Here is a 27735-nt window from a genome sequence, read left to right as displayed (position 1 = left end):
AAGATCCCAGATTCGAGTCATGGTCTGGCTCACAGTTTTAATCTGCCAGGAAGTTTGAAATCATTACACACTCCACTGCAGGATAAAAATTTATTCAGGAGATAAAAAGTAGTAACTTTGGATTCTGACAATATTATGGAAAGGATAGATTGCTACTCACCATATAAAGGAGACAATGATTTGCAGACAGGTACAACAAAAAGGCTGCTCTATCTTTGAGCTTTTGGGTACAAAGCTATCTTGTAAATCACAAAACACACACAGATTCACTGTCTCTGGTTGCTGTGACCTCAGTGACCAGAGACATTGGTCATGTGTGAAAGAGTTGTATTTGTGTTAATCTGTATGTGTTTTTCACTTTTGAAGATGGCCTTGTGACCAAAATCTCAATTGCATAGTCAGTCATTTAGTTGTGCATGTCTGCAACTCAGCATCTCATCTACATGGTGAGTAGCAACCTATCCTTTCCATAACACTGTCATTAATGCAACCTGTATTTTCCATTGTTTAACTATGTAATTTAATATTTTGTGATAAATGTGCTATGTGAGTCTTTAAACAGGTATGGCAGACAAAGCCACATAAAATTATACATCTTTACATGTACTAAAAGCTAAAGTTCTATGTACTGATTCTAATGGGATTAATTACTGACAGGCTGTCATGTCATCCTCTGCTAATGACATCATTTAGATGTTGTATAGAGGGGCACGGGATCAGCACACCACTCTCCTAGCTGTTGTCAGTTTCCCAGACCTTGCAGTCTCTATTTTTCTCTCATGATAAACATATTAGGCTTTCATATTTTTCTCTGTGACATAGTTCCTGTCACTCAGTTCTGACAAAGGTTTTCAAGAGGTTTCATTTGCTTGTAAATCAAACACAGGAACTGGAACCCCCCTCCCAAGATATATACATTAGACCTGGTTCGCTGCAAAATTCCTTACCCTCTAATGGGCCAGCCTGCAGTACCCTTAAGGGTAATGGCTGTAAATTACTAAATTCACAGTCAATCCGTGGTTAGCATTCAACAAGTAGCAACACTATGTCAGTCAGCATTATATTTACTGTGAGTCAGCACCCCCCACCCATTTTGTAAAGTTCCGTGGTGAGCTAAGGCAGTGTATAAATGTAACTGCCACTTGTATGTGAGTTTACCGATCTGCTGTATGCAATTTATGAAGATTAATGGTCAGCTAATCATCATTGTATTTGATAATGATAATAAACATATAAACATGAAAATCAAGTCCCAAAACAGTGTGAGTGATTATTTTAAAAATCACTAAAACATACTTAATAATGGAAAAATGGTCCTTAGAAAGAGCATGCTACAAAGGAAGATAACTGGCAGTTCAGAAAATTAGTTACAGGATTAATCATAAGAACCGCAGTGGTTTCAGAAGATGACTGCACGAAGACGACCGGCATACAGAAAAGTATTGTATTGTAGTCACAGAGTGCACCACTAGGCGGCAGGAATCTCAGAACCTGTAGACAAAGCATTACCTTCATAAAGTCTCATCAAATTATTTTGTGCTTGCAGATAGGCAGCCCAATGAATACATTACCAAAGCAATCTACTGTTTTTATGCATCCCAGGTAGGAGCAACAGGGTCTTCAATTAGTTGCATGCACATATTGACATTTACTGCATCACAAATGGTGTCCACATTGAGCACCTTGGAGACAGTCTCTGTCCACTGATATGTGCTGTCTTCTGAAACCCCACAGGTATTTACAAATAACCCTGTAGTGGATGGCCATTAATACCTATGTCTGGTGCTAAAAGGTGTCAGTACACATCAAAAGAGACAGAAAATAAAGATTCTGTTTCAGTAACTTACCTTTAGATAGCTTTCCCACAATGTGCACTAACTCAGTTTTTATTCTACCTGTGCAATCATTCTCTGCCCATTTCGGTGTCCCCAGTAGGCCTCGCAGGACCAGTAACAGGCCGTGCAATTGGTTATTTGTGTCGCACGTGCCACCAGTTTGCCGGTCTTTATGCTGTATCGCCAGCTGCTTCACTATTTGGTCCACATGACACGCAACATCCTCTACTGGTGTAAGATTTGTGTAAGCCTTGGCTGCCACACGGCGCACTGCGTGCACTCGACTACTGATCACCACTCTGAACAGAGCATTGCAAAACTCATCTGCTACCTGCAACACAAGTATAAGTCACATTTATGAAGCAGCTAGGGATGAGGCAACAGTCTCTAGTGCACAATGACTATAAAGTACAACTTTAATCTAGCCTTCATCTACATCTACATACGAAATTGCTGTAGTATGTGGGACTTGTACCAAATAGGACTTATACAGGATACTGAATGTGTACAAAGAAGGGCAAAATAAATGGTCACATGTTTGTTTTACCAATCGGAGAGTGTTATGGAAATGTTGAAGAAACTGAACTGGAAGATGTATATCTCCATCCACACTCCACAAACCACTGTGAAATGTGTGGCAGAGGGAACTCATGATTGTACTAGTTATTAGGACTTCTTCCTATTCCATTTATGTATGGAGTGCATGAAGAATGATTGATTAAACACCTCTATGACCACTGTAATTAGACAAATCTTGTTCTCATGATCTCTAAGGTAATGATACATATGGGATTGTAATACGTGTATATTCCTAAACTTCGTTTAAAGCTGGCTCTTGAAACTTTGTCAGAAGGCTTTCTCAGGTTGGTTTGCATTTGTTTTCAAGCATCTGCCAGTTCAGCTTCATCAGCATCTGTGTGATACTCTCCCATGGGCAAAACAAACTGGAGTCCATTGTGCTGCTCTTGTCTGTTATACCCACTGTTAGTCCTACCTGGTATGGGTCCACACACTTGAGCAATACTCTAGGATGGGTCACATAAGTGCTCCATAAGCAATTTCCTTTGTAGGCAGAATGAATTTTTCCAGTATCCCTACCAATGAAGTGAAGTCTCCCACCGACATTACCTAGGGATTAGCCTATGTGATTGTTCCATTTAGTAACCTCACAAAATGTTACAGCCATGTATTTGTATCAGTTGACCAATTCCAGTTGTGATTCATTGATATTGTAGTCATAGGATATTACATTTTCCCCAATTTCTGAAGCACACAGTTTTACATACTTCGAAAGTTAAAATAACTTTCCAACCTTTGCACCACTTTGAAATTTTATAAAGATCCAACTGAATATTTGTGCAGCTTTTTTGAGGCAGAGCTTTTCTTTTGACAACAGCACCATCAGCAAGAAGTTTGAGGTTACTACTATTATTGCATGCAAATTGATGAATATAATATATGAACAGCAAGGGACCCAACACATTTCCCTGCAGCACATGTGAAGTAATTTCTACATCTGGCGATGACTCTACATCCACTGATGACTGTCATTCGAGATAATGCTACATCCTCCCTCCTCTCTGTATAATGTAAATACCAGGAAAATTAGACACTATAATGAAATTGCCCAGTGATACACTATCATTCTTTATTGAAGAACATGATACACTGCACTCGTAAACAACATGCTCTAATAAAACTTCTGATACAGCAACCTTTTTCACATCTGTATTTACAATGTAAATATTATTTAATGACATTCACACGTGTGTCAACATAAAATGCACATATAAAAATTATTTTCACTCAAATGATATTATTTCAAGATTTCTGTACATATTTTGTGTATTTTTTTAACAAGATACAATGATGATTATTATTAGTATTAACATTGATTATTGAAACAATCCTAAGTTTTTAATTAAAAATGAGTTGTAAGTGAAATTCTTTTCTCTCAAAATGTAAACATTATAACCACTGGAGTAACTTTATAATGTAATATCTCTGAAGTCAGTTACTCGGTGGGAAAGAGTGTTACGTTGGACTAGCGCTTGTAAAAGTAGTAAGTCTAATCTTGCGTCAGTCTGTTGTTCTGAGAGAAGAACTGTATAGAGTGTGATAATGGAATGTGGAAAGCTGAATTCTAAAATATGAAAAGAAATTTGCAAGCAAGAATATCATCCCATTAAACTAAAACCTGTGCCAAATATTATGCTGCAATTGAATGGACTATGAGCAGAAGTTAAGTTAAACTGACACACATTTTAATAAATGCCATGGCTATTCTAACCATTTCTTCTTATTTGTTACTAATGTTTGACAAAATACCATGCAGACATAAACACAGAAGGTACATGTGAAGTTTGTTAACTAGAAATACTTTTTATGGAATAAAATTATACGTCGGCTGCACCATGAGGGTGTGAATGAGAAGTGACCTGCATTTTCCCGAGGCTGTGGGGACAGGTGCCATGAGCGGAGACCTGCAGGAGGAGCATGAGGGCAGGTAGGAGGGCAGCTTGCTGTGGGAGGCTCTGCCAGTCTCCCCTGAGGGTGTCCAGGATACGGAGCCCCAGGCTGGGGTACTGCCGAACCAGGGATTCGAGGCTACTGCCGCTGGCTGGAGCGATCTTGGAGCTGATGGCAGTCAGCAGCTGCTGGCATGCATTCCTGTAGTGATAGAACATGCATTCTCAGTGTTGCTGTTGCAGAAACTATTGATGTTCATTGTGTCTAAATGTTTTCATCCTAGCATTTCCCCATTATAGAGTCATGTCTTAAGGTTGAGAGTCCCTCTTTTAATTTCAAATATTTCTATATGTTGTTCTTTAATATGCACACATATCAGCATGTGAGTTGTTTTTTCTCTGTGATAAACGGTCTTCTCACAAACAGGTCACAAACTTTATGGCTTGATGTTTTCCATGCAATTGTAACTGCACCAGTATGTGGACTATGGTTGTCAGTATAGACTAAACTTTTTGTGACCATGTGTCTACATGTCGACAACTTACCTGCTGTCCAGGTGAGAGTGGGCATTAATGGCTTGCCCTTGCCATATGTACCTGGAGGTAATAAACAACCTAAAAACATACTGCTCCTAATAGCTACAATTATTAGTCTGCACATGACTTAAAAACTGAAGTAATATTGTACACTACACTGTCCTCAGTCGCCAGTAAAAAATATCTGCACTTATACCATTAAACTATGTATATTATGTTGATAAATGTTTAGGAAATGGATGAGTCAAGTGGTTCATTACATCAAAAACCTAGGTGGCTTTCCAATAAAAATGCATATCTACAACCACTCTGCACTCTGCACCATGTAATTTGTGTGGCAGCCCTCGTGATAAATCCAACAAACATTTATTGAAGACAAATTAGCATTCTACAGTAAAATATTAAGTTGTTCACATTACAAAGCCAAACAGTAAAAGTTCCCAATTGAAATCGATGCAAGTCTGAGCACAACTACTTAGTGGTGCATGCGTATTCTAATTATAATATTAGGTGTATTCCGAAATAAGTCTTACACTGATGGAAGCCACATGGTCATCAAATAGAGAAATGTTATATCAGCTTGAGAAGTGCAAATAACAGGCCCATGACTCTGGTCATGCAGTAAATCAGAAATCACGACAGCCACTGTCTGAAGACAGGCCCAATCTTGTCCGAGTTAACTGCAGCAGCAGTCAAAGTAGGATAATGGCAGCTAGTGAAGGAAATTCTGAGTGTGAGCCAGCTACAGGATTGCCTTCTATTCACCCACTATGAAATTTCATGTGACAGGTGTAAGAAGTGCTGTTATCTGTGATGTTGTGATGTATCAATTTTGTACTCCTTACTTATCACTGGTTTCTGGAACTTTCAAAGTGGAGCATGCTTTTTCTCTGATTTGCTCTACTATGGCAACAGAGCTAGTGGTCATGTGCTGATCTGGTGTACATAAAGAGAATTGTTGGGCTTTCACACAGGGTGGTCCCACCCAGCCACATCACAAATAAACTGTGTGAAGAATTTGGTAGAAAGATAATTAAGAAGTGAAAGTGTTATGTTTAATCATAGAAGAAAAGTATTTATGTAATTCACTCATTTCATGGAAAGTTGCACAGGAATAGTTATGAGAGTTAAGGTTGAAACAGTATTGTGTTTGTGAATCAATAATTGTTATGGAGGAACATATGGATACTAGAATATAAATGTAAAGGGTTCTGTGATCAGTGATTATCTATTTAATTAACTGGGAAATGCAATGTGACAATGGTCACTTCAGTGTGAATATAAAACAAAGATAACTGTTAACATGAGAGTGGATGAGCTTCGGCATTGTTAGGGAAGAATTTTACGTGCTAAATGGACAATAAAACAAAGTGATTTGACTTGTACAGTTATTATTTCAAAGTGACTTTTTCAATTTCCAACTGATTGTCATTGATATGTGAAAAGTCTAAGAGAAGATAGATTGCTGCTTACTGTAAAGACAACACGCAAAGGTGCAGATAGCCAAAATTGATAGATGCTTACACATATGCTTTCGGCCATTACCTTGGTCGGAAAAAGAGAAACACACACCATTCATTCACACAATCAAGCACATCTCACACACATATGACTGCCGACTGGCCCGAGCCACCAGAGTTGGTGGTCATGTGTGTGTAAAATGTGCTTACGTGTAAGTGTCTTTTAATTGTGACTGTGTGCAACTTAGCATGTCATCTTTATGGTAAGTAGCAAGCTATCTTTTCCTACACAATTGATATTTCTACTGGAGTTTCCATTGTTTGAAAAGTATGAGAGACATGTATTTATTTTAGAGACATGGCCAGGTTTATCTCATAATGGACCATGTCCTCTATGTAAAGCCCCCATACTTAACTCTGATAGTCTGATAGCTGCAAAAATAATCTAAAAATAAACTGAAAAGTTGGGAAGATGGAAATATACTTCTCTTTCCCCAAATTACTTCGTTTTATTGTCCTTTTAGCACATAATACATTTCTCTAACAAGGCCTAAACTCACCCAGTCTTGTTTTGACAGTTATGCATACTGAAGTAAGTACTGCTAAGTAGCATTTGCACATTATTTATACAGGTAATCCCTGATCACAGAAGTCTTTTTATTTATGTTCTACTGTCAATATGTTTCACCACAAGAATTACTGATTCACAAACATGTTACTATTTCAGCCATAAGTCTCACAACTAATCCCATGTGTCTTTCCACAAAATAACTGAATTACTCAAACACTTTTCTCCTATGAACTGCCGTAACACTATCTTCTCTTAATTATACTTTCTAGCAGATTTCTTCAAATAGTTCTCTCTTTACTGAAGCCCAACAACTCTCCTACCACATTGAGATGGTGTGTGGCTTCTAGCGCTAGGATATTGTTGCCATCATACAACAAGATGTGCTCCCTAGAGAGAAGCCATGCTCTGATTCGAAAGTTTCAGAAGCCAGCAATTAGTAAGGAATACAATATCAATATCTTACAATGTCAAACATAGCTGTACTCCTTACAGCAGCCTGTGATATCAGGTGACCTCGTCAGTCATGGCGATGTTACACATATTGATATGTTTGTATATTCTATTTACAAGCCTGCTTGGGTTATTAATAGATAACTATGTTTAATAACTGTTCAATAAAAGTAATTCAAATGTTTATTTTACTGAGAGCAATTACATGAGCCCTAATTAGTCTCATTCATTTCAACAGAAACTTGCTGTAGAATGACGCAGATCAGCTTATCACAATAAGTTTCCATTGGAAAAATATTAATTACTTTACTGCTTCACACTACTGTTGTATAAGAATTGTTTTGACTACAAGGTTTTAGACATGGAAATTATTTGTCCATGTATTACAAATGGATGCCATACACACATCATCCCAAGGTGTTCAGCTGACAGTATATCATAATTCTTCACAATTATTTCAGAAAAAGTACTTTCCATGAATTCTATATTATCTCCTTGGCACCTGATTCTTCTACTTCTTCTTCTTCTTCTTCTTCTTCTTATTATTATTTGTAAACAGTTCCTTTCTTTAAAAATTGTCTTTTTACCCAGGCACCTGGATCTAAGCCTGATCATCACATTTAACCACTCACCACCAACACTCTCCCCTCACTAAAGATGCACACAGCCTACTAGTGAATCCCAAGCTATTGGCAGGAATAATCTAATGTTGACAACCTTCTACAATACCAGTAAAATTCTAGATGTTAGAAATAAGTTGTTAATATCAATGTCAATAGTGGTAACCTTCCAAGGATTTATAATGGAACTTTGTATGGATTGCAAAATTCTACTTAGTAAACTAAAGTGTTGTGGCATTTTGGTATCTCTCTTGCATCTCTGGAGTCTTGCCATCATTAAAGAAGACAGTCTCAGGCATGACACTTCTCTCATAGTGGGGGTGATGACATAGGGATTCCTTCAAGGCTCAGTAGTGTGCCCACTTCACAGCGACATCTACATCTATATTCTGCAAAACACCGTGAGGTGCATGGCAGAGGGTAGATCCAATTGTATCTGTTATTGTGGTTTCTTCCTGTTCCATTCATGTATGGAGTGTAGGAAGAATCATTGTCTGAATGCCTCTGTCCATACAGTAATTATTCTGATCTTATCCTCACAATCCCTAAGTGAGTGATGTGTCAGGGGTCGTACTATATCCCTAGAGTAATCACTTAAAGCCAGGTTTTGAAACTTTATTAATAGACTTTCTCAGGATAGGTTATGTCTGTCTTCAAGAGTCTGCCAGAACAGTTCCTTCTGTATCTCTGTGACACTCCTTCATGGCTTAAACAAACATGTGACTGTTCATGCTGCCCTTCTCTTTATGCACCCAATGTCCCCTGTTAATCCATCACTCTTGAGTAATATTCTAGAACCAGTATCATGAGTGACTTGAAAGCAATCTCTTTTGTGCATTGATTGCATTTGCCCAATATTCCACCAATAAACTGAAATCTACCACCTGCTTTACCCACGACTGAACCTAAGTCATCATTCCATTGCATATCCCTACAAAGAGTTATGCCCAGGTATTTGTACGAATTTTTCAATTTCAACAATGACTCAGTGATATTATAGTCATAGGATATAATGTTTTTCCATGTTGTGAAGTGCAAAATTTAACATTTATGAACATTCAGAGTAAGTTGCCAATCTCTGAACCATGTTTAAATCTTACCACGAGATAGTTGAATATTTATGCAGCTTCTTTCAGATAGTATTTAATTCCAAATAACATAATTACCTGGAAAAAACCTGATTTTACTATTAACATTGTCTGCAAGATCATTAATGTACAACATGAACAGCATTAGTTATGTGATCTACCCATCTAATCTTCAGCATTCTTCTGTAGCACCACATTTCAAAAGCTTCTAGTCTCTTCTTGTCTAAACTATTTATTGTCCATGTTTCACTTTCATACATGGCTACACTCCATACAAATACTTTCTGAAACGACCTCCTGACACTTAAATCTATACTCGATGTCAACAAATTTCTCTTCTTCAGAAACGCTTTCCTTGCCATTGCCAGTCTACATTTTATATCCTCTCTACTTCAACCATCATCAGTTACTTTGCTCCCTAAATAGCAAAACTCCTTTACTACTTTAAGTGTCTCATTTCCTAATCTAATTCCCTCAGCATCACCCGACTTAATTCAACTACATTCCATTATCCTCGTTTTGCTTTTGTTGATGTTCATCTTATATCCTCCTTGCAAGACACTGTTCATTCCGTTCAACTGCTCTTCCAAGTCCTTTTCTGTTTCTGACAGAATTACATTGTCATCGGCGAACCTCAAAGTTTTTATTTCTTCTCCACGGATTTTAATACCTACTCCAAATTTTTCTTTTGTTTCCTTTACTGCTTGCTCAATATAAAGATTGAATAACATCGGGGATAGGCTACAACCCTGTCTCACTCCCTTCCCAACCACTGCTTCCCTTTCTTGTCCCTCGACTCTTGTAACTGCCATCTGGTTTCTGTACAAATTGTAAATAGCTTTACGCTCCCTGTATTTTACCCCTACCACCTTCAGAATTTGAAAGAGGGTATTCCAGTCAACATTGTCAAAAGCTTTCTGTAAGTCTACAAATGCTAGAAACATAGGTTTGCCTTTCCTGAATCTTTCTTCTAAGATAAGTCGTAAGGTCAGTATTGCCTCACGTGTTCCAAAATTTCTACAGAATCCAAACTGATCTTCCCCAAGATTGGCTTCTACTAGTTTTCCATTCGTCTGTAAAGAATTTGCATTAGGATTTTGCACCTGTGGCTTATTAAACTGATTGTTCGGCATGGAAATGCATCATATAAACTGACACCTGGCACCTTTACAACACAATGCATACATGTCTACATTCAACATTCTTGTGGTTACATAGTTGCAACGGCGTATGTTGTGCTTACAGTAACTTGTGATCTTGCAATGTTAATGACTTAAATAGGTTACCTCAACAAATGTACTCCCAATATTTCATTATTCTACATCAATTATTTAGTGGTGCTACGATTCCTTTCTGTCAGTGTACTAACTACAATGCCTTTGCATCAGAATTCATGAGTATATTCAATGAAAATTACCAATTCATAACAGTACCACACAGATCCATTAAAACAAACTCACGAATAACTGAAGGCAGAAAGATCTGTAACAATAGAAACAGGAAACTGCACATGGACACAAAGAACGACCATGATGCAGAGTTTCTCAAGTATGTTAACAGTTACAAAAGAACATCTGAAAGTGTTGTTAAATAGGAAAAAAATGCTGAACAGTACATTCATCTCAAATGCCACCAAAAAATTCGAAAGTTGTACAGCAAAGTGTCAAGACTGCTGTAGACGTTGAGAAAAAAATAATCATTTTAACTCTAAATTAGAAAGTGATGGAGAAATTGTTACAAGCGCCACCCAGATCTGTGAAGAATTGAACAGGTACCTTACAACTTGAAATAAAATGGATGACTTCTCTCCTCCCAACATAATGCAACACAGGTATGGAGAATTTCAATTTACTCGTGTCATGACGTGGCAGCACTATAAGATTAATTTTAAATAATCTTCAATCTGTTGGTGTGTTATGAAATTTAAACAAAAATAATAAAACCTTGATGATATAATATAGCATCTAAACTCTGCCTTATAGCAAATCTGTCATTTGATGAGAGCTGGCGGGTTGCTTATATACAACAGAGTGAAATTCACAGAAATGTTGCTCATGCACAAAAGGAGTAGATTGTTGTGACTCGCCGATCTTTAGAAGTTCTGTTGCGCAGTTATGCGTGTCCTCTACATGCGGTGCTGTCTGCCAGCCATGTAGCAGCAGCGCCACCTAAGCGGCCAGCCAGCCAGCGGGCACTAGACTTGGACTCGGTTATGATTTGACTGTTAAAGTGTACACACATCTTACTCTGTTTACTTGATCTGTGACTCTCATGTATTGCATCTTCCTTGAAATATATTTGTTCAACTTGAAGTTATAACAATTGGTTGTCGAGGCAGTGATTTTTCTTTTCCATCGTTGACTCACATGTTCCCATGGCTACTTTAGACCAACTATTGCAAGGTCTCATAGAACAGCAAACGCTTCTCACAAATGCAATTCGTGATTTCGTCACGGCATCAAATGCGGGGCATCTCTCATTGTTGTCTCTACCTACTTTTCCTCCTTATGATGAGACGGCGGAAGACTGGTCTGATTACGAAAAACATCTTTGACAGCACTTCTTGGCATTTAATGTCACAGACAAACAAACATGTAAATCTCTGTTCCTTTCATGAATTTCACCTCAAATGTATTGGTTGTTGTCATTATTGGCTCCTATGAAAGATCCTGCATCTTTGTCCTTTGCTGAAGTGTGCTCACTTCTGTTTGTCTATTTTCAAAAGCAAACGCATGTGGTATCCTCTCGTGTTGCCATTTATCATTGTCAAAACAACGAAATCAGTCCTATCACGCTTCGGCTGCTGAACTTCACGGCCTCAGCAGAAAGTGTCAATTTTTTACTGAAGTTCACAAAGAATCCTATGCCAATTATATGGTACGGGATACTATTATCCGATCAGCACCCGACAAAGAAGTTAGGCAACATGCCCTTCAGTTGACAACTCCGACTCTAGATGAAGTCCTATCCTTTGCTCAGTCTTTTGAAACTTCTCGCACCGCTGGAGCGCAAATAGAGGCCAGGGGGCAACGTCGGGGAAATACAACCTCTGTGAAATGCTGACGAAGCATGTGGCGTGTCCACGCCAGCCGACGTGGCCACAGTACGCTCCCAAGTGCAGCCTCGGCCTAACCGTAAACAAACCTCTAAGAAACTGCAGCAAAACCCACGGCAACTTCCTTCATGTCCTTGGCAATTTACCTTCATGTCCATGGCGATTTACGAAAAATTCATGAGAAGATTGTCCACAACGTTGGGCCATGTGTCATAAATGCAAAAAAAAAAAAAAAGGGTCATGTGTCATCCATTTGCAAATTGGACTGCATGCTATGTAATGTAGCAGAGGACTGTAATGTTGTGCCAGCTAATAGTATGAAGTATTTAAACCCACATACAAGTTCTGAAGGAAAAGGTGAAAATTTTTTAAAAATATTATGGAACAGTTGCAATTACAAAACAGATAGGGAAGAGTTTTGGAATTATTTAGTTAGAATTTGTAAAAGGTTATATCCTCGCTGGTGGCAAAGTGTAAGGGGTTGGGGTTGGGTTGTTTGGGGAAGGAGATGAGACAGTGAGGTCATCGGTCTCATTGGATTAGGCAAGTAAGGGGAAGGAAGTTGGCCGTGCCTTTTCAAAGGAACCATCCTGGCATTTGCCTGGAGTGATTTAGGGAAATCATGGAAAACCTAAATCAGGATGGCCGGTCGTGGGATTGAACCGTCGTCCTCCCGAATGCACGTCCAGTGTCTAACCACTGCGTCACCTCGCTCGGTGGCAAAGTGTAAAATGTAATGAATATCTGATGTATGCTCAACCTGTTGTATCCATAGATGATGATAATGAAAGTGTCAATGTATGTGTGAAAGTGTTAAAAACTGATCAGGAAAATAATGAGGGTAATTTTAGAAAAATTGAAAATGACCTGTTACATGAACCATTAAAAGAAAAAGTACAAGAATGTGAATTAGAGTGTCCATACATTAAAGCTAAAGTAAAAAATTGGGAGGGTAAATGTCTCATTGATACTGGGAGTCCTATTTCAGCTATTTCAGAAAAATTTAGAAATAAAATTAAAGACAGTGTTGATTTTGTTGAGGCCCCTGTGATTGGAGTAAAGATAAGAGGAGCTACAGGCAATCACAGTAAAGTCATCAAAAGTCAAGTATTTTTATCATTTGAAACAGAAAATGTAAAATTTGAGTAGGGTTGTCTTGTTATTCCAAGTTTAGAAGAGAACATATTGTTTGGCATGGACTGGGTGTTAAAGGTAAGTGCTGCATTTAGCTGGAGTGAGATGAAGTTAATTGTGTGTGAACCCAAAAGCAATATTATTGCGTGTACACAACAGTTTATTATACACTGTAGAGAAGGTTGCAATCATGTCAGGAAAATCATAGACCATGAAGAGAATTTGTACTGTTATGATAACAAGCCTGAGCTAAATTTTTCTGGTCAAGACTATGAAAACACAGTTAAAAGCAAAGTAGAGGAAGCAATTAATGTGGACAGTGATCAAAAGAGACAGTTGGAAAATTTATCGCGGGAATTTTCAAGATGTTTTCAATGAAAAACCTGGAAGAGTCAGGAATTATCAATGCACTTTACATCTTACAACTTTTGCAAAAAGAAAAGAAGTAGAGTGTGAGATACAAAAAATGGAAGCATGGGGTATAATTGAAAGAAGTAACAGTGACTATAATAATCCTTTGGTAGTGGTTTACAAACATGGAGGTTGTGTTAGACTTGTACTTGATTCTAGGCACCTTAACAAATTTTTGAAAAGAGAAAATGGTCATCCAGAAAACATAGATGAACTGTTACATACATTTGAATGTGCGAAATTCATGAGCAGCTTAGACTTAACTTCAGGCTTTCACCATATTTATTTAGAAATAAATTCTAGAAAATACACTGCATTTTTGTATGGGGGAAAAAGTTATTATTACTGTACTGTACCATTTGGACTAACTGTTGTTGTTGCTGAGTTTATTAGAGCATTAGACCTTGTTTTGGGGGATGAACTACTGTCTAAACTTACTGTATATGTAGATGATATATTTTGATTTCTGGAAAAACATGGGAAGAACATTTTGAATTGCTAACACAGGTGTGTACAAAATTAAGGGATGGGGGTATGACCTTAAAGTTAGAAAAATGTTAAATTTGGAGTAAGTGAATTGAAATTTTTGGGACACATTATTTTGGAAAAGGGGATTGAACCTGACAGAGAAAAAATTGAAGCTATAGAGAATTTTCCTGTTCCTAAAAATAAAAAACAATTAAAATCTTTTTTGGTCTTGCTGGTTTTTACAGAAAGTATGTCAGTACTCAAGCTATTAAAGAAAAATATTGTGTGGGATTGGTCATTTGATTGTCAAAACTCATTTGATGAGACAAAGAAACAACTTTCACAGAACAGAATTCTATATAGGCCTAACATGTCTTTACCCTTCTGTTTGATGACTGACAGCAGTGATACAGGATTAGGAGCACACTTATTTCAGGAAAAAGTCGTAAGAGATCATATTGAACACCATTCCATTGCATTTGCTAGTAGAGTGTTACAAAAGTATGAAAGGACTTACACTGGGACTGAAAAAGAACTTTTGGCTATACATTGGGCTTTCAACAAATTTAAAAATTATCTTCTTGGACACAAAGTGATTGTTTACTCTGACCACAAATCACTAAATTACTTACAGGAGTTTGGGCTTTATCATAGTGGAATCACCAGATGGGCATTATTCTTACAACAATTTGATTATGAAATTAAATATATTAAGGGGAAGGAAAATGTTATTGCTGATGCACTTTCTAGGTCACCTATTGGGCTAAATTTTGATAATGAAAGAGGTATTGATGACAAAAATTTCAAAATTATGTATTTGAGGGCAATAAAAGATGAAGGAGAAATTTAAAAAAATTGTAATGGCATTAGGAGACACCAAAATCATGATGAAGATTGGAAACTGATAAAAAGTTATTTGGGAGTAAAACAAAAGGTAGATGATTATTATAAAGTACACAAAGGGATTCTGTTCAGAAGGTTAAGACCTGATTTGGATGACTGGAAATTATGTTGGCGTGAGCAGCACATAGACACATTAGTTTAGTATATACATGAGACCTTTGGACAATGTGGTTCTGTCAAATGCATACAAAAGGTTCAAGAAAACGTCTATTTTTATAATATTGCCAGAAGAGTGAAGAAAAAATTAGCAGCCTGTGACCGATGCCAAAGAGTAAAGGTGAGTAATCAAACATGCAGAGGGATGATGCAAAATATTTTGTCAAACAAAAATTTAGAGCTGACAGCTTGCGACATTTATGGACCCCTCCCCCAAGTCAAAAGGAGGTTACAGTTATGTCTTTGAGATTGTTGACGTATTCTCAAAATTCATAAAAATGTGTCCATTAAGGAAAGCCACAAGTAAACAGATTACATCTAAATTAACCAGTGATTATTTCAATAAGGTAGGCACTCCACAAGCAATCTTGTCAGACAATGACTCACAATTTACGTCAAAAGTATGGAAAGATTTTGTTGAAAATGCAAACATAAAACATATTTTGATTTCAGTTTATCACCCGTCCAGTAATCCGGCACAGAGGTACAAGAGAGAGATAGGGAGGTTGTGCAGAACATATTGTAGTAAGAACCACGTAAATTGGATTGAATATGTAAATGCTTTTGAAGATATAATGAACAGTTTGCAACATACATCCACTGGCTTTTCACCATTCAAAATTATGTTTAACAAAAGACCCACTAACTGTATTACTGAACACATAGACTTTTCAGTTTGTCAAATTTTGTCACCTCAGGAGAGGGAACAAATTGTAAAAGACACCATGAAAAAACAAGCAGATTACAGAAAGAAAAGACATAATACAAAAGGCAGGTTTTCACACTTTAATATTGGTGATTTGGTTTTGGTAAAAATGAAAGAAAAATCTAAACTTATGACTTCATAATTAAAGAAATTTTTTGACATTTATATAGGACCATTTGAGACGAAAGAAAATCCTCACCCAAATGCTTACAGATTGATCTATCCAAAGCCTAGGAAATTATTTGGTTTGAGGAATGTAACTGAATTGAAACCTTATATGTCTGATACATAGAATGAAATGTGCAAATATCAATAACCTGGAATGCAAGGAAAATTTTTCACATTTTATTATGTTTATGACATTTGTTTCCTATCATGTGATATAGAAACTATATATGGTACTGAAGCTTACTTATTGCTGAAAGGAAGTGTAAAATGATTCTGCTTGATGGACCATGTACACGTGTAATATACGTACTATTCATTGAATATATGCCTAGATGTAAGAAAATATTTTGATGGTTGCTTCTGCATTTTATTTTCTTTGTGTGGTAGGACATGTGCTATTTTAGTTGTAGTTTACTCATGTTAGTTATTAGACATTTTGGTGAACATTTTGACATTCATATTTTGTGCTTACTATTGTTTAAAAATACGCTTGAAGTATTAGTAGAGTGACTTGTTAAGGAAGTTGTATGGTGAGTAGTGGAGTCATGAACAATTACTTATTTTGGTAGCATAATGTTTATGGATGAGCCTATTATGTATACATGCTTAAATTTTCTTCGTGTGTTGATGTCATTTATGCTGAAAATACTTTATTCTATTATTATATTTTCTGAGCCTATATGTTGGAAAAGACTGAAATTGGAATATTATGGACAGGCTATGCCTGCTTATTTGCCCATCTAACAGTTGGGATGTATGAAATTGAGGACTTTCCACACTGTGGAATTAAATCATTCTTTTGTGTATTATTGGTAAAACATTCTGTCTGCCTATGGAGGCAACACACAGATACTAACAATTGTCATTTTTCTTAATGCTGTCTTTGTGTGTAACATGTTTAGGATTAGCGTGATACCTTTTGATATTTTGCATATTATGTTGATGAAATTAAGAGGATGTTTGTTGTAAAATCCAACCTCTACTTTTGTTATTTTGATAATATTTCTTCTGTTTTTGTAAGACTCAGTGTAGCCCTGAGCACTTTTCTTCCTTTGTACATATCATATTGTAGGTTTTCATGGTACAGTTAGATTGGATCTGTATGGGGGGGGGGGGGGGGGGGAGTTGAATATTGGGATAGACAATATATATCAGTGATGGGTTTCTTAAGCTATGGTAGGGTTCACCTGAGAAGCCCTTGGAGCAAATTCATGCTGACTTTGCGGGACCTTTTTTAGATACTTATTGGCTTCTCGTTATTGACGCCTACTCTAACTTTCCTTTCATTGTCATTTGCATCTCGCCTACCACCACGGCAACCGCCAATGCTCTAGCTCGCATTTTCTCTTTGGAAGGCCTTCCCTCCACTCTTGTTACTGATAATGGTCCGCAATTTGCCTCTTCCTATTTTGCGGATTTTTGTGCCTGTCATGGCGTCATGCATGTCATGGCCCCTCCGTTCCATCCTCAGTCAAACGGTGAGGCTGAACGACTGGTCCACACATTTAAGGCTCAGATGAGGAAACTTCTGACTTCTGCTGATGATGCGCTTCTCCAATTTCTGGCTTCTTACCATTTCACCCCCATGGGCAACCACAGCCCGGCTGAGCTCTTACATGGCTGACAGCCCCGCATGCTACCTCATCTTCTGCGGCCTTCCACCTCACGGCTGTGGGTGGCTTCACTTGGCCGGTTCACCACCGATGACCTTGTATGGGTACGGGGATATGGCAGGCAGCCAAAATGGAGCCCTGACCGCATCTTATGACACTGTGGCCAATGCCTGTATGAAATTCAGACGGACACGGGTGTTGCAGTGCATCATTCTGTAATGGTACTTGAATTACGTAACCATTACGGCAGCTCACCTGAACCTCTCAATACCAGTAATATTCTAGTGAGTTTCTGTTAACTACTTAACATATTTCTGAGACAACATTCAGATTTGATTTCATTTGTGATACATAGATATGTTTATGTTGCAATGATATTATTCTTATATGTGTTCTTTCTTTTGTCACTATGATCTTTGATGTACTTGTAACTCTGATTTTTGGGCGCGTAAGCGATTATTAGTTAGTTGTTAGAGAGTCGGACCTTGAGAGAGTCAAGTGTTGGTCGTCATGTTGGAAAGACGCATATTGTAGCCAGTTTATAAAATGTGAACTTTAACAGTGACTGTGAGGAAGATGTTTTCAAGTATATTTTGTTCTGTGAAGTGATGTTTGTCTGCCATGTGATATTTCAACAAAAGCAATAAAAAGGAAGTGTAACTTAAATTCGGAGTGCTGATTATTTTTTTTTACATCACTGTTGTGCTAACTTTGAAAAGTTTAATCTTCAAGAATGGTTTGTGAAGCGCATCTACAAAACTTTTGAATATAGCAGAATAAAACCTAGGCCTCTTTGCATCTGAGCTTGGAATCATCACCACCTAGATTTTCGATGACTGAGCCACGATTTTACAACGAGACCAGCATGGGAAACTCGAAAAGATGAATGCCTAGTTTATTCATTATTACATGAAATGACTTAATTAACTGTGCTCTAATGACACCTGCCACATAATAACATTGTTGTTGCCCAAAAATGCAGTATTTAGCAGCGTGAGCAACACCACAATCAACATTAAATTTGGACCTTTGTAGTGGTAGGGTTGTTAGAATTCGGACCAGCTTCAGCCTCGTGTGCCGGCAACGCCTGTTCCGGATGCTGCTACACCACCTTCGGCTCTACCTGACACTCAGGATACTGGAATCTCTCATTACACACAACACAATCCTCTCACCATCATATTGGTGCCAGCACAAGAACTGACGCCACCAGGAGACGTGCCCATGCAGGAACCAGATGACCATCATCTGTCAGAGCCACTCTACTCGCCTTCTTCTCCTACGGATGCGAACACATTGCCCATGTCTCCTGTTATAACAACTGGACTTGCCACAACAGGTAGATTGGTGCACGGGGCCCCAGCAGATTTGACCCGTTATCATCGGGGACTTTAGCAATCTACAGGCCACCTCCATCAAGACTTGTGCAAAGAATTCAAAGGGGGCAAAAGTGTTGTGACTCACCGATCTTTCATGTTGTGACTCACCGATCTTTCAAAGTGCCGCCACACAGTTACATGAGTTCTCTACATGCGGCACTGTCTGCCAGCCATGCAGCAGCAGCGCCACCCAAGCGGCCAGCCAGCCAGCGGCCGCTGGACTTGGACTCAGTTATGATTTGACTGTTAAAGTGTACACACATCTTACTCTGTATACTTCATCTGTGACTTTCAAGTATTGTGTCTACCTTGAAATATATTTGTTCAACTTGAAGTTATAACACAGACAAGATGAGATATGAAATTTCTTCCCGGTATCAATACCGCTGAGTCTTTTTCTAAAATATTTGAGTGAACAGTTTGTAATGAATTAGAAATGTATAACAAAACTCATAACATTATTCTGAATCATCAGTATGGATATAGTAAGGGGCTAAGTACTGTGCAAAATGAACTAAAATTTCCTGGCAGATTAAAACTGTGTGCTGGACCAAAACTCAAACTCGGAACCTTTGCCTTTCCCGGGGAAATGCTCTACCAATTGAGCTACCAAGCACAACTCACATCCCATCCATACAGCTTTACTCCTTCCAGTACCTAGTCTCCTACCTTCTAAACTTGACAGAAGCTCTCCTGTGAACCTTACAGCACTAGCACTCCTGGAAGAAAGGGTATTGGAGAGACATGGCTTAGCCACAGACAGGGGGATGTTTTCAGAATGAGATTTTCACTCTTTAGTGGAGTGTGCGCTGATATGAAACTTCCTGGCACATTAAAACTGTGGGCCAGACCAAGACTTGAACTTGGGATCTTTGCCTCTACCTGTAGAGTACTTGCTTGTGACAGGCAAAGAACCCAAGTTTGAATTCCAGTGTGGTGCACAGTTTTTAGCTGCCAAGAAGTTTCATAACAGTGCACACTCTGCTGCAGAGTGAAAATCTTATTCTATTAATGAACTAATCACTAAAATAAGCACAAGTCTTGATAAGAAGCTGTATGAGTGTGGTATTTTTTCTTACCTCACTAAAGCATTTGACTGCTGCTTCACAGATGCCTGCTTATGTTTTTCATGGAAAATCTTTCAGCTGGGTCTCATTCTATCTCAAAAATCGGAAACATACAGTAGTTATACAACAAAAGGTGAGAGAGGCTGTTCTAATTGGAAGGAGACAAGCAGGCATATCCCAAGTAGTCATACTAGGTCCATTATTGCTCCTGTATGGCATTCGGAAGTGGTTTAAAATCACATTGTTTTACAAATACCATGCAAACTATGGGTATGTCCTCTCATAGGACAATGGTCTGATTCTAGTACACCAAGCAGACACTAGATGCAGGTTTTATGATTGAGGAAGGTAATCATCAGACATTGAAAACTTCTATTGCAAACTCACCGTCTCTGTCTGTGTCTGTGTCTGCCTCTCTCTCTCTCTCTCTCTCTCTCTCTCTCTCTCTCTCTGTGTGTGTGTGTGTGTGTGTGTGTGTTTGTGTGTGGTGTGTGTATTTTTTTTGAGCTTGCATGCATGTGTGTGTGCATGCTAGAAAGAACTATAAAAATGGAACGAACTGGGAGAGGACATAGTGACTGGTTCAAGAATTTGGTGGAAACTAATAATAAGGTATAAGGTATAAGAAGGCCCATGGAGTGCTACAACAAATGCTTAAATGAATAGAAAAATAGCTAAGACATCAAATTTGTGTTGTAAAATAAATTTTCTTTCATTATCTCAAACAAAAAGATCTCAAGAAACAAATATTTTTTACGTTAAGAATGACCCTTGCATAAAAAGTGAATCTGAACCAAAAAATACTTTCTGTAGTGAAGAATCATTACTTAAGACCACAGGTCAACAACAAAAACCATGACTTATGGAAACATACTTGCAGACAACAGGCAGAAAGAATATTCATTTATTATAACACAAATGTTAATATAATTTCTAACTTTTCCTCTTATTTCATCTCAATGTGAGTGAGAACTGATCACAAAGCATTTCAGAGGAGGTATTTGTGAAGTTTATAAATTAATAACATAATGGTTATTGTATATAGCAAAGATAAGAGGGAGTTTAGAATATCCAAGCTGCAATTGTAAGCCAAACATAGTCATCAACTGAAATAACAAAGGCTGTACCTGATAGGCCATGCAGAGCAATCAGTAATTCTGGTAATGCAAAGAAAAGTGATGGGCTCTATGTAAGGGGTCATGCCCATCCACAGTCCAGCATCTCTTATCAGAGCAGCCAAGCACAAAATAGCTCTCATCTGTGGCAGGTCAAATGCATCAGGAACCGCCCGTTGCTTCTCTCCAGATAATGAATAATTTGGCAGCTCCTGGGATGCTATCTCAGTAAGCCTGGAAGCTGCCAACTGCAGGAGCGGCTGAAAAGAAAATCTACAAATGTATCTCCTCTCTCTCTCTCTCTCTCTCTCTCTCTCTCTCTCTCTCTCACACACACACACACACACAGATTTACATATGCTGCAAACCAAAAATTTTTGACCATCAGTTTAACATCAAGTTGATCCACCTCGGAATGCAACATAGCAGCAGTGCTGCATGGTATGTATTCAGCAAGTCCTTGTTAGGCTTGTGGGGGTATGTTGTGCACAGAGGTCATTCCACTACTGTAAATTACAGGCTAGTGATTTGAGGCTATGGAGCTGGCACCAAATAGTGTTCCAGATGTGTTCCATTGGGTTTCTATCAGGCGAATTTTGGTGGCCAAGGCACGTATGTGAGCTCACTGTCAAGCTCATGAGCCATGATTCTGTCCTTGGGACAAAGGCAGTTATATTTCTGGAAGACGGTACTGCCATTGTGGAAGACTTCAAGCAAGACAGGATGTGCCCGGTTTGCAATAATGTTCACATAGTCCACAGCCGTCTTTGTGCCTTTGATTGCTACCACAGGTCTCACTGAAGCATATAGCATAACTCTGCCCCACCAGCCTATGTTCATGGCACACTGCACATTTTGAGCACCCGTTTGCCTGGAAGATGGCGTATCCAGGTGCAACCATCAATCTGATATAACAAGAAGTGTGATTCATCTGAGAAGGCACCACATTTCCATTTATCCACTGTTCAACATCGATTATCCCATGCCTACTGTAATTGTAATTGACGATGTTTTTGGCTCAGCATGGTGTAATGATGCTGTGTTTGTGTTCGCCACTACACTGACACTAGTGTTGCGAGGTGGCCCCTTCTGCCCCAAGAATTGAATGCAATGGACACTGTCGGGATGAGATCTTTCATTACCCTGGTGTGCACAGAGTCAAGAATGCTGGCCAAATCAATTTTCTTTATTATTTAATGGTTACCATATACTAGGTGGACAGGGTGTGGCCCAGGAGCTGACCATGGTTAGAGGCAGTGAGTGAGCCCGATGAGGCAGCACAGTGGCGAAACAGTATAACAGTGGCTGGCACCGTTGGCAACCTTGCTCATAATAGACCGGTGTCTGTTCCAGAGCACACTGTGTTTACAGCTAGACTGGCATAATCTATCCACAGCCCAAAATGCCTAGCAAGGGTGCGCGAATGCTCCGAGTCAATTCAGGACTCTCGAAGGCTGAATACTGGCTAGCGTGTCAGGTGGTGGCACCTGCTGTGTACGAGGCATGCTCAAAAGTAAGTGTACTGTGGCCACAATGGGCTGTGGGTGATTTTATTTTTTTAAAGAAGTTGCCAACACTGAGTGCTACAGCATGTCCCATGACCAGAGTGAGCATTATAGGAACTCAATAGTATGTAAACTCACGTTGTTGTGTCCAGTTGCATGAAAGACGTCAGTAAGAAATCACGCCAAGTGTAAGGCAGGTGCTTTGATAAGCTTCCTTCTTGTGGAAGAAATAACACCTACTAAACTTTTTTCATGAATCAAAATGGTTTCCAGTGAAGGTGTTACGAATAGAACTAGTGTGTTTAAGTGGTGTAGGCAGTTTATTTGAGGCAGAAAAAATGTTCATGATGAACAGAGGAGTGAAAGACCTTTCATTTTTCATGAAGGTTTGCTGAAAAAAATTGAGGAAACTGTTAGTGAAGACAGTTGATCGACAGTGGATGAAATTTCTGTGATGTCCTCACAACTCTCCATAACTCTATGACATGAGACAATTATGCAAATGCAGGGATACTAGAAACTGTACACAACATGGGTCCCAAAGTAGCTGACAGTGCAGCATAAGAGAAATCAGGTCTGCAGCACCCTTGAATTTCTTGAGCAACTTGAATTGGAAGAAGAGGATTTTCTGAGCTCTATTGTGACTGGAGATGAAAGGTGAGTGGCTCATTACATACCTGATGTGAAAAGACAGTTCACAATGTCTCCACACCATTTAGTGATATGGGTCTGTAATTCAGCAGATTACTGCTATTTCCTGTCTTGAGTACTGGTGTGATTTGAGCAATTTCCAGTCTTTAGAAGTGTATATATGTATGATAGCTGAGTATGGAGCCATTGTATCAGTATACTCCAAAAGGAACTTGACTGGTATGCAGTCTGGACCAGAGGTCTTGCCTTTATGAAGTGATTTAAGCTGCTTTGCTACACTGAGGATACTTACTCATGTTGGCAGTTGTTCTTGATTTGAATACAGAAATATTCACTTCATGTTCTTTGGAGAAGGAATTTTGGAAACCTGTGTTTAGTATCTCTCCTTTACTGGGACTGTCACCTGTAATATCACTGTTGTTATTGTACAGTGACAATATTGATCGCGTCTTCCTGCTGGTGTATGACCAGAATCTCTTTGGGTTTTCTCCCAGATTTTGAGACAGTTTTGCTGTGGAACCTACTAAAAGCATCTCACATTGAAGTTCATGCTGAATTTCGAGTTTCTGTAAAATTTTGCTAGTCTTGGGTGTTGTGTATTCTTTTCAACTTGGCACAATTTTTTCTTTGCTTTCACAACAATATTCTCAATTGTTTTATGTACCATGCAGGATCAGTAGCGTGTCTTATTAGTTTGTTTGGTATACATCTCTCAACTACCATCGATACCATTTCTTATAATTACAACCACATCTGTTCTACACTTACATAGTCGGTTTGGAAGGACTGGAGACTGTCTCTTAGGAAGGTATGAAGCAAATTTTTATCTGCTTTAAATAGACGTATTTTGTGTTTACATTTGGTGGATTTTGATGTTATGGTATTTAGTCTCACTACAACAACCTTGCCATTACTAATCCCTGTATCCATGATGATGTCCCCTGTTTGCTCAGGATAATATGTTGCAAAGAGGTCAAGTATGTTTTTGCAACCATTTACACTTAGAGTGGGCTCCTGACTAGTTATTCAAAATAATTTTCTGAGAACTCATTCCAATAACGTTTTATGCCTACCACCAGCTTTAAACATGTTTTTTGCTAACATATTTGATGATAGACTGGTGTCACCACAAACTACACCAAAGAGCCAAAGCGAAGTGGCATGGACTCGACTAATATCTGAAGTAGTGTTGCACCAAAGAGCCAAAGCGAAGTGGCATGGACTCGACTAATATTTGAAGTAGTGTCGGGGAAATTGACACCATGAATCCTGCAGCACTGTCCACAAATCTGTAAGAGCTTCAGGGGGTGCAGAGTTCTTCTGAACACCATGTTGCAAGGCATCCAGATGTGCTCAATAATGTTCATGTCTGGGGAGTTTGGTGGCCATTGAAGTGTTTAAACTCAGAAGAGTTATCCAATGTTGGTGTTGGTCTCAGGCGAGGGGTAAAGGTACACGAGTGGCCCTTCAGCTCCGAAAGCCCATATAAATGATGTTTTGTTGAATGGTTAACAAGCTGACACTTGTTGATGTCCCAGCATTGAAATCTGCAGCAATTTGCAGAAGGGTTGCACTTCTGTCATGCTGAACAATTCTCTTCAGTTGCTGTCGGTCCCGTTCTTGCAAGATCTTTTTCTGACCACAGCGATGTCAGATATTTGATGTTTTACTGGATTCCTGATATTCATGGTACAATTGTGAAATGGTCGAATGGAAAAAAAACCCCACTTCATTGCTACTCATAGATGCTGTGTCCCATCGCTCATATGTGGACTGTAACACCACATTCAAACTTACTTAAATCTTGTCGCAGCTGTAAGTGATTTAACAACTGCTCCAGGTACTTGTTGTCTTTTATAGGTGTTGCCTGTTTACATATCTCTGTATTTGAATATGCATGCCTATACCAGTTTCTTTGGCACTTCAGTGTATAACTATATTAGTGAGGTACCTATTTCCAATGAGATTCATGCTTTCTTTGAACCGTTCAGCAACTGTATCTTCTGAGGTGAGAGTTGGTAAAAGTAAACAATTGTTAATTTATTCAAGTTGTCAAGCATAATTTTTACCCATATGAAGTTACAGAGGCTAACTACTTCAATAATTTGCAGTGGTTGATAATTTGCCTGTCCTGAATCCAATGGACCGCATCTTGGATACTATTGGGCAGCAATTCTGCATCCACAAACTACTGGCACATAATCTACGGGAATTGTGTGATCTTTGTGTGGACATATAGTGCCATGTACCTCCAGACAGCTGCTGAGCAATTGTTGATCCATATCACACAGAATCATTGCTGTCTAGTTTACCAAAGGTGGACCAAAACATTATTAAATATGTAGGCTTAATCTTTTGGATCATCGGTGTAAGTACCAGCATTGTTATTCACCTTATCTGGACGGCAATCTGCAACAGCAACTTTATTGATCACGAGGGGCAGCCCAGGTGAGCGACGTGTTGCTGTTATTTTGGAGCTTTGAAGTAAATCCAGACATTGCAGTAACTGTTTCCTAACTGCCTGTTCCACATGTGGCCTTCGACAATTCCTATTAAAAAGTAAAAAAGTAAATAACACTGTGTTTAAATTACATTATTTGATCTCAACATTACTATTAAAATCTATAATATAACAAAGGACACAGCGAACTCAAAATAAACGTATGCTATGAGAAATCAGTCAGTTATTTCACTTTTCTGCAGCTGCAAGGGTAATGAGATATCATAAAATGTGTCATATTTTACTTTCCTCCAGCTGGGATTGTTATAACTTCAAGTTGAACAAATGTATTTCATGAAAGTCACAGATCAAGTAAACAGAGTAAGATGTGTATACACTTTAACAGTCAAATCACAACTGAGTCAGAGTCTAGCGGCTGCTGGCTGGCTGGCTGCTTAGGTGGCGCTGCTACTGCATGGCTGGCAGACAGTGCCACATGTAGAGGACGCGTGTAATTGCGCGGCAGCACTTTGAAAGATCTGTGAGTCACAACCCTTTTCCCTCTATGAAGTTTTTGCACAGTTACAAAGGGATAGCAACTCAGTTTTCCCAGTTAGTGCATGGGAAGTTGCAATACACAGAACAGACACCAGCCATCATCACTACGGTCCTGAGTGAGCTGTTAGTGTGTGTGTAGAGTCACATTATGAAACAATGCGTACATAGACTGTGTAGCGTGCGCAGTGACTGGGAGTGGGAAATGAATTGACAGTCTTAAATTATAAAATAACTTCTTTGCAAAACACTACTGTACAGGATGGTTACAATGAAACTTCTGGTACTTGAATCAGCATAGATGGAAAACTATTTATTATACAGGTACTGAACTTTATAGGAATGACATCCAGGCTGCAGGATTTGGTTGCTAGTAGGTGTAATGTCGTGAGCTGCCATGAAGCGCCAGTGTGCCAGTGTTCATTACAGTTGCAGACTGTCAACATGGACCTGGACAAGGTGATCAGGGCTTTAATAGTAAGGCTGCTTTATGAAAACAACAGCAATAGTACTGTGCTCTTCATGAGTACTGATGTGTTAAAGGAATACAGAGAGGTCCTCTTTCCATACTGGGGTAGAAGAACACAGTTTGGAAGTTTGAGTTAACTGGTGATTTGGGAATTACTCCTGAGAGAGACCAACGCCTAATTGCAGGGCAGACTGTTGAAGAAGTTACTGTTGTCATAACAGAATGCTGGACACAATGTGTGATCTTCAAGCAGTACTCAAGCTGTGTTATAACAACTGATTATCCATGGCCTACCATTTGAAAAGTGTTGCAAACAATCTCTAGTGTGGTTCCAGGCTGTTGTGGATGCAGATGTTCATCACACAGCAAAATTTGTGACCTGCAATGTAAACATGGTGCCTAATTAATAAATGTTATCCTCTCACGTGAAAATCAAAATGTGTTTCTTTGAATGGTTTATTTATTATTTATCTTGCACACGTCCTTGTAATGGTTCCACAAAGATTCATTGTCCTATCATCACTCGTTTTTCATGGGGGCTGTCTCAAGTAGTGAAAGTTTAATTACACTACTTGTCATTAAAATTGCTACATTGCAAAGATGACATGCTACAGACATGAAATTTAACTGACAGGAAGAAGATGCTGTGATATGCAAATGAATAGCTTTTCAGAGCATTCACACAAGGTTGGCGCCGGTGGCGACACCTACAACGTGCTGACATGATGAAAGTTTCCAACTGATTTCTCATACACAAACAGCAGTTGACCGGCGTCGCCTGGTAAAATGTTGTTGTTATGCCCCGTGTAAGGAGGAGAAATGCGTAACATCATTTTTCCGACTTTGATAAAGGTCGGATTGTAGCCTATCATGACATTGCTGCTCGCATTGGTCGAGTTCCAAGGACTGTT

General features: G+C 38.7%; 1 protein-coding gene across 2 annotated transcripts in view; it reads right to left on the bottom strand.

The window, feature by feature from the left end:
* The window catches only part of LOC126291710 (uncharacterized), a 327921-nt gene that overhangs the window by 78827 nt on the left and 221359 nt on the right, over window positions 1-27735 (bottom strand). For both annotated transcript variants that reach the window (XM_049985366.1, XM_049985367.1), the window contains exons 17-20: window positions 25753-25909; window positions 21217-21464; window positions 4274-4505; window positions 1848-2166 (exon numbers count right to left, since the gene is read on the bottom strand). In XM_049985366.1, coding sequence (XP_049841323.1) covers window positions 1848-2166; window positions 4274-4505; window positions 21217-21464; window positions 25753-25909 — 956 coding nt within the window. The remainder of the gene's footprint in view (window positions 1-1847; window positions 2167-4273; window positions 4506-21216; window positions 21465-25752; window positions 25910-27735) is intronic.

This window comes from Schistocerca gregaria, chromosome 9 (genome assembly GCF_023897955.1).
Source record: "Schistocerca gregaria isolate iqSchGreg1 chromosome 9, iqSchGreg1.2, whole genome shotgun sequence".
Classification (NCBI taxonomy): Eukaryota; Metazoa; Arthropoda; class Insecta; order Orthoptera; family Acrididae; genus Schistocerca; species Schistocerca gregaria.
This window is presented reverse-complemented; position numbering and strand designations above follow the sequence as displayed.